At 17.4% G+C, this 7,317-nt stretch overlaps 3 protein-coding genes across 3 annotated transcripts in view; 2 read left to right on the forward strand and 1 right to left on the reverse strand.

Annotated features, from left to right (window-relative positions):
- Positions 1-985: 985 nt before the first annotated feature.
- On the forward strand, positions 986-1,750 carry PRSY57_1404500 (trafficking protein particle complex subunit 1, putative; the record flags this gene model as incomplete). The annotated part of the gene is made up of 3 exons (XM_012909662.2): positions 986-1,376; positions 1,477-1,589; positions 1,676-1,750. 3 exons carry the CDS (start codon positions 986-988, stop codon positions 1,748-1,750), a joined length of 579 nt encoding a protein of 192 aa, XP_012765116.1.
- Positions 1,751-1,961: 211 nt separating this feature from the next.
- On the forward strand, positions 1,962-5,252 carry PRSY57_1404600 (hypothetical protein; the record flags this gene model as incomplete). The annotated part of the gene is made up of 1 exon (XM_012909663.2): positions 1,962-5,252. One exon carries the CDS (start codon positions 1,962-1,964, stop codon positions 5,250-5,252), a length of 3,291 nt encoding a protein of 1,096 aa, XP_012765117.2.
- Positions 5,253-5,665: 413 nt separating this feature from the next.
- Positions 5,666-7,317, reverse strand: part of PRSY57_1404700 (DNA mismatch repair protein, putative) — a gene marked incomplete at both ends in the record, with an annotated part of 5,569 nt that continues 3,917 nt past the window's right edge. Inside the window, 2 exons of the mRNA XM_012909664.2 lie at positions 5,666-6,729; positions 6,886-7,134. Of these exons, the coding sequence (XP_012765118.2) occupies positions 5,666-6,729; positions 6,886-7,134 (1,313 nt within the window). The remainder of the gene's footprint in view (positions 6,730-6,885; positions 7,135-7,317) is intronic.

The following is a 7,317-nucleotide window of genomic DNA, read 5'->3' on the forward strand; positions in this document are numbered from 1 at the left end:
AAAAAAAAAAAAAAAAAAAAAAAAAAAAAAAAAAAAAAAAAAAAAAAAAAAATGAAATAAATAGAATTAAAATGAAAAATATATAGAAAAAAAAATTAAGAAAAAAAAAAATAATAAAAGTAAAAAAATAAAAGAAAAGAAAAAGAATTACATCATTTTTATTTGATTAATATTGACGCACATTTTATAAAAGTAATTAAAAAGATTCTATAAAAAAATTATTAAAATGTTACATAAAAATATATGTGATGAATATATTTACATATATTTAAATAACATGAATGTGTATAAAATATATATATATATATATATATATAATAAAAAATATGTAGAATTTGTGTATACATATATTATATGTTCGAATTTTTTATAATAATATTTTTATATTTCAATAAAAGTTTCATAGCAAATTTTTTATATATGTATCATATAAATAAGACTTTATATACATATAATATATATATATAATATAATTATATATTATATATTATACATCAAATTAAAATAATATTACAAATTCTTTCAGTACATATAAAGAAAAAAATATTTAAAAATAAGAGAGAAAAAAAAAAATAAATAAAAAAATAAAATGATAAATTAAATATAAAATAAGAAAAGAAAAGAAAAAAAATAATTAAAAAATAATATAAACAAAAAAATTGTATATATAAAAGAATAATTGTTAACAATAATTAAATTGCATACAAGTATATATTATAAGCCAGTATAATTATTGTTTTTTATTTTATATTTTTTATTTTTTGTTATTTTTTAATATTTATTTTTTATGGATATATTAAAGTTTAATATAAAAATGTTATCATATCAAAATATGTATTTTGAAATAAATAAATAAATACATATATACATATATATATATATATATATATAAATCAGTTATAATAATATATTTTTTTTTTATGTGTAGTCCATTTACATACTTTGGTATGTTCCTTTATTATTCCGATATTTTGAATAATTACAAATGATATTATCAAATGAAAAAATTCCCCAAGTAACGGATAAGTGGGGTGATATGTATTATTACTTTTATATATTTTATAAAAACCAGTGTATATATAGTATTGATTTAAAAAATAATAATACTCAGGAAAGAAAAAAAAAATCAAATAAAAACGAGACAGAAAAATTATTACTAGGTTCAATTTATGCCATCAATTACTTGTGTTCTAATATACAACCAAATAAAAAATTGAAAAATCTATATAAATCTATATCAAATTCAAATCCTAAACTTATTAATACAAATATTCAAACCCAAAATAATATAAACACACAGGAAAATATACATGTCGGAAATTTTAATTGTTTCAATACTCCATTTTATAAATTACACTACGTAGAAACATTAACAGGTAGAGTAATATAAATATATAAAAATATAAATAAATAAATAAATAAATAAATAAATATATATATATATATTTATTTTTTTTTTTTTTTCCCCCTTTTCAGCTTACAAATTTGTTTTAATTACACATAAAAATATTCCAAATTTATCAAATTTTCTTAAAGACATTTATAAAACCATATTTATCGATCTCATCATTTTAAATCCAGTATATAAGGTATACTTCACAATCCAAATATTTATCCTTCATATATGTATAATTTAGATACATCATATATTTGTATATGTATCTTCTTTTTATAGATAGGAGATGAAATAAAAGATAAAATGTTTGATGAGAAAATATTAGAAAAAATCAAAAGATTGTACGTAGGGTAAGATTAAGGTGTATAATTTAAATTTTTTTTTTTTTTTAATATATATTTTAATATATGTCTATTTTTTTTTTTTTTTTTATATTGGCTATCTATCTATTTTTTTTTTTTTTTTTTTTTTTCAATCCGAAACAAATTAAGAGTTATATAAATAATAAGTAAATATACATGTAACAAATATTTATATATTCATATGTAATATATGTTATCTCATAATGGCTATAGATCCTGAAAGTTTTTATGGAAAAAGGAAAAACTGCAAAAGCACATTTGAAGAAAATATTGAGAAATATAAATTACTAAGAAAAATTAAGACACATAATGAAGGATGTGATAGAAAAAATATAAAGAAAAGATATTTTTATAAACAACACGAAGTTCTTTCATATTATGATGATTTGATAAATGATAAAAGTATAAGTGGATATACAGATATAATTATATACACAGAAGAAATGGAAAATGGGAAAAGATGTTTTATTTTGGAATCATTTTATTCATTTTTAAAATATTATTGTTTTTATGCTATGTCATTAAATGAAATATATTTTGTTAAAAATGAAAATATAAATAAAGAAAATACAATTAATGAGCAAATACAACATGATATAGACAACAAAAATTCAATTAAAGGAAATCCTGATATGCATTTATATGAGCTTATCTTAACTAATGAAAAACGATGGTTATATTTCGATATAGAATATGACATAATAAATAATTACGAAAATAAAGAATCTATATTGTTTATCTTTCTTATCGAGTTTTGTTTATTTATGTATTCAAATTTTAACATAAAAATATGTTTAAATGATATTTTAATTTTAGATAGTTCAACAAATAAAAAGGTATCTTTTCACATAATAATAAAAAATATACACACACTTAATAATGATTATTATGAATATTTAATAGATTATTGTAATTTTTATATATCACAAAATGAAAAGGAACAAAAATCAGGCAACCCATTTTATGATAAATATAAAAATAAACAATACAAAAGAAATCATAATAAACAAAATAAGAAAAACAAACCGAATGAACATATTCAAGAATATGAACAAAATTATTTACTTTTTGATGATGAAAATTCTATAAAACACTTCGTTGATTTATTTTTAAATCATATATCTGATCATATAAAATACTGTGAAAGTTGTTTTCTTGTTAATCATACAACCGTTTATATAGAATGTGAAGATTTAGTGGAATTAAACAATAATACAAGTTTTGTGGACACAAATGAAATGTATAATAATAATAAGGAAAGTCAACATTTTTATGATGAAAAAGAAAATAATCATAGTGATAAAAATAATCATAGTGAAGAAAATAATCATTGTGATGAAAATAATCATTGTGATAAAAATAATCATTGTGATGAAAATAATCATTGTGATGAAAATAATCATTGTGATGAAAATAATCATTGTGATAAAAATAATCATTGTGATAAAAATAATCATTGTGATAAAAATAATCATTGTTATAAAAATAATCATTGCGATAAAAATAATCATTGTGATAAAAATAATCATTGTGATAAAAATAATCATTGTGATGATGATTTACAAAAAATTATAAACGACTTTAGTGAAGTTACAGACATTCAACATATCAATTACAATTTCATGTCAATCCCTTTTATTCAAAATATGAATAGAAATAATTGTGAAGAAAAAAAAACAAAAGGATATTTTCATTTGTATAAGAACTCACTTGTTGATATTATTACACATTATATAAATTATTTGGAGAAATTAAAAGAAGGAGTAAAAACACATTGTAATTATATTGTACTTTTATATGCATTTAAAAGAGAAGATAATTCTGATCAGAATTTGGTTTATGATATGAATATGTTAAATATAAAGAAAAACAATTTTGTTAGCAAAAATGATCTTATACTAAATGATTGTGATAATACTAATAATAATTATGAAGAAAAGAATTCATTACTTATAAATGAGAAGAAAAATATTATAATAGAAGATGATAAATATATGGAAGAAGAACTAATAGTACTTTTTGAAAAAAAACCTTATAATTATGAACACAAAGAATATAGAAAAAAAAATAATAATAAAATTCATACTTTAAAATGTATTATTGATAGTTCAGTCTATAGTAAAAATCGAAACTTCCGATTAATTTTTTCAAGTAAGAAAAACAAAAAAAATAAATTATTATTAAGTACAAAAAATGTGAAGAAATATCAAAAAACAGATATTAATGATATTATACTCAAAAGTTTAGTTACCTTTTATTTTAAAAGTGATGTAAATTATAAGATAAATGAAAGTAGGTTTTGTAATAAAAATTTGTTGAATAATACCATGAATTATTATTTTGAAAATTTATATGAAAAGAAACAAATCAATAATGATATAAATGATATTAATAATAATAATACACACAATATAAATGATATTAATAATAATAATATACATAATATTAATAATAATAATAATAATAATAATATACATAATATTAATAATAATAATAATATACATAATATTAATAATATACATAATATACATAATATACATTATATTAATTATGATAATATAAAAAATGTTTATTTTAAATTCAATCATATGAATTCTTCAAATAATTCATTTAAATTATTAAAACATAAAAATATATGTATTCCTAAAAATAATACCTTTGATAAATATGCAATACAAAATCTAGAACATTTTCATAATATTTTAAAAATACTCTTTTTCTGGAATTTTGAGTTATATAAAAACTTTAGAAAAAATAAAATATATCTCAATTGTTTTCAGAATGAAATCAAAAAAGATTATTTTTATAAGATCGTTCGAATATATAATAATATGGCATTTGAAAATTATATAAAGGAGGATAATTCTAATATGAAGAAATATAATGAAGAAAATGAACATATTTTTGAAGAAAAATTCTCTTTAGAAAATTCGAAGAAAATATGTCAACTTTCAAATATTTTTGAGAAGGAAAATGAAAGCAAAGATAAAAATAACGAACCAAATCGAAATCAAAAAGAGAAGAATGATAAAAATGAACCAACATATAATACAAAGTGTGATTTAAAAATTGAAGACAAAAATTATATTAATATAAATAATAATGTACAATTAAAAGGTTCAAATAAATATAATACTATATGTACAAAAAAAAAAAAAAACATATATGAATATGATCTTGATAGTTACAATAATTTATTCCTAAAAAGTGAAAATTTCTATATAGATCTTTTAAATGAATATAAAAATGTTTTTTCTAAAGAAATCCGTCAAGATGATTTATCTCTTTTAATAAAATATTTCGTACACTCATTTACATCAAATAATGAAGAATATATTATTAGTTTGAAAGATAATAAATTTTGTAAAAATAAAAATAGGTCACATAAATCAAATCATATATATATAATTTATAATTATAAGAAAAAACTCTTTGTTCAAAAATGTTTTGATCATGAGTGCGCGCACTATATTTCGGAAATATACTATTTGTGAAAAATGAAACTTATTATCCATAAGGCTATACATTATAGATAAATAAATAAATAAATAAATGTACACATATACATATATATATATATATATATATATATATATATATATATATATGTATGTACCATTGTGTGTGTTTTTATTTATATTATATTATTTTATTTTTTTTTTTTCTGTTTTAATAGAATATGCACAAATGGATGACATCAATTATACACATATTAATAATTTAACAAATTAAAAAGTATTATAATTGTTTAGAAAAATATATAATTATAGGTCATATTAAAAATTTCAAAAATTAATACTATTCAAAATTATTAATCTACCATTTAACAAAAAAAAAAAAAAAAAAATTGTTAAATTAAAAATAAAAAATGAAACATACATTTTTTTTTTATGTTCATTTATAATATTTATTTAGATAATATGTTATAATTATTCTTCAACAAATTCGAAAGCTCCTTTTCATATTTCGATGCAACCATTTTATTATCAACATGAAAAAGTAAAATATAGAATTTAGTCCAATCATATTTATAATTTAATAGATTATTTTTCTTTGGATTTTTTAAAAGATTTTTATTATTTAATAAATTTCTTGTATGACATTTTATCCTTTCTGATATATTATCACTTATACCTATATAAAAATATGGATCATTTTCATCTTTTGAAAAAATACATAAAATATATACAATACTTTTATTTTTATAATAAATAGGTACTTCTTCATTCATTCCTATTTTTATAACCTTCTTATTTGACGCTTCTTCAATTTTTTTAATTATAACATTTAGTTTATCATCATAAACTATTGAGTTATCATATGGATCTAGTTTATTATTAGTTGGATTATCATTATGTATTCTTGTCTTATCATAATTGTTTAAAAATTCTTGTATATTATTATTAGAATTTATTATATTTTTTAATTCTTTATCTTTTATGTAATCCATATCATAATTATAATCATATTTGTGATTTTCTGATATATAATTCTTTTGATCACTTGAAATATAACTATTATAATTATTTTCCATATTCCTAGGGGTATTATATTGTATTTCATGTTTATCATACTTTTGTTTTATTATATCATTTATATATTGATCAAAAAAGTCATTGAGACACTTCCCATCTTTTCTATATTGAATATATTCTAAAAATTTGGTATATAGTGTATTACTTAAATTATGAATAAACTTATATTTTTTTTCATATACATTTAATAAATTTAAAACATGTGGATCGATATTTGTATATCTACATGTTTCTAAGGCTTCACTGTTTTTACAAATACCGTCTTCTAATTTACCAACTATTTTATTATCTTGTTCTTTCAGGTAGTTAATATCTTTACTAATTCTTTTAAAAACCATGTTTTCGCTCTGGCATATTTTGTTTAATAAATCGTAGTTATGTGTAATTATAATTCCACAATAATTTTTCAGGTAATCTGAAACAGCGCTTATAATAACTAAATAAAATATTTGGAACAAAAAAGGAAAAAAATATTAGTAAATAATAAATAATTATACATATGCACATACATACATATATATATATATATATATATATATATTTATATTTATTTATTTTTATTATTTTATTTTTTTTATTATATATGCCTTACTTGCATTATCAACCGGTGTGGTTGCTATACATGGTTCATCGAGGACAATAAAAATTTCCTTTTCTCTTGTTGGTCTTTTATCAACAGAATAATTTTCTTTTATTTCTTCTATAATAGAATTGATATAATAAGCTTGTTCCCTAAATAAGGACATATTTTCAATTTGCTCTTGATAGTTTACATTTTTCAAACTATAAAATTCTCGAAACTTTCCTATAATGCTGTTTTCATCACACGGTGCATACATACCTAGAAAAAAAAAAAAAAAAAAAAAAAAAAAAAAAAAAAAAAAAAAAAAAAAAAAAAATTTTTTTATATTTTTTTTTTTTTTTTTTTTTTTTATATTTTTTTTTTTTTTTTTTTTTTTTTTTTTTTTTTTTTTTTTTTTTTTTTTTTTTTTTTTTTTTTTTTCAATTTTTTAATTATATTATT

The sequence above is a fragment of the Plasmodium reichenowi genome, chromosome 14, assembly GCF_001601855.1.
Source record: "Plasmodium reichenowi strain SY57 chromosome 14, whole genome shotgun sequence".
NCBI classification, from domain to species: domain Eukaryota; phylum Apicomplexa; class Aconoidasida; order Haemosporida; family Plasmodiidae; genus Plasmodium; species Plasmodium reichenowi.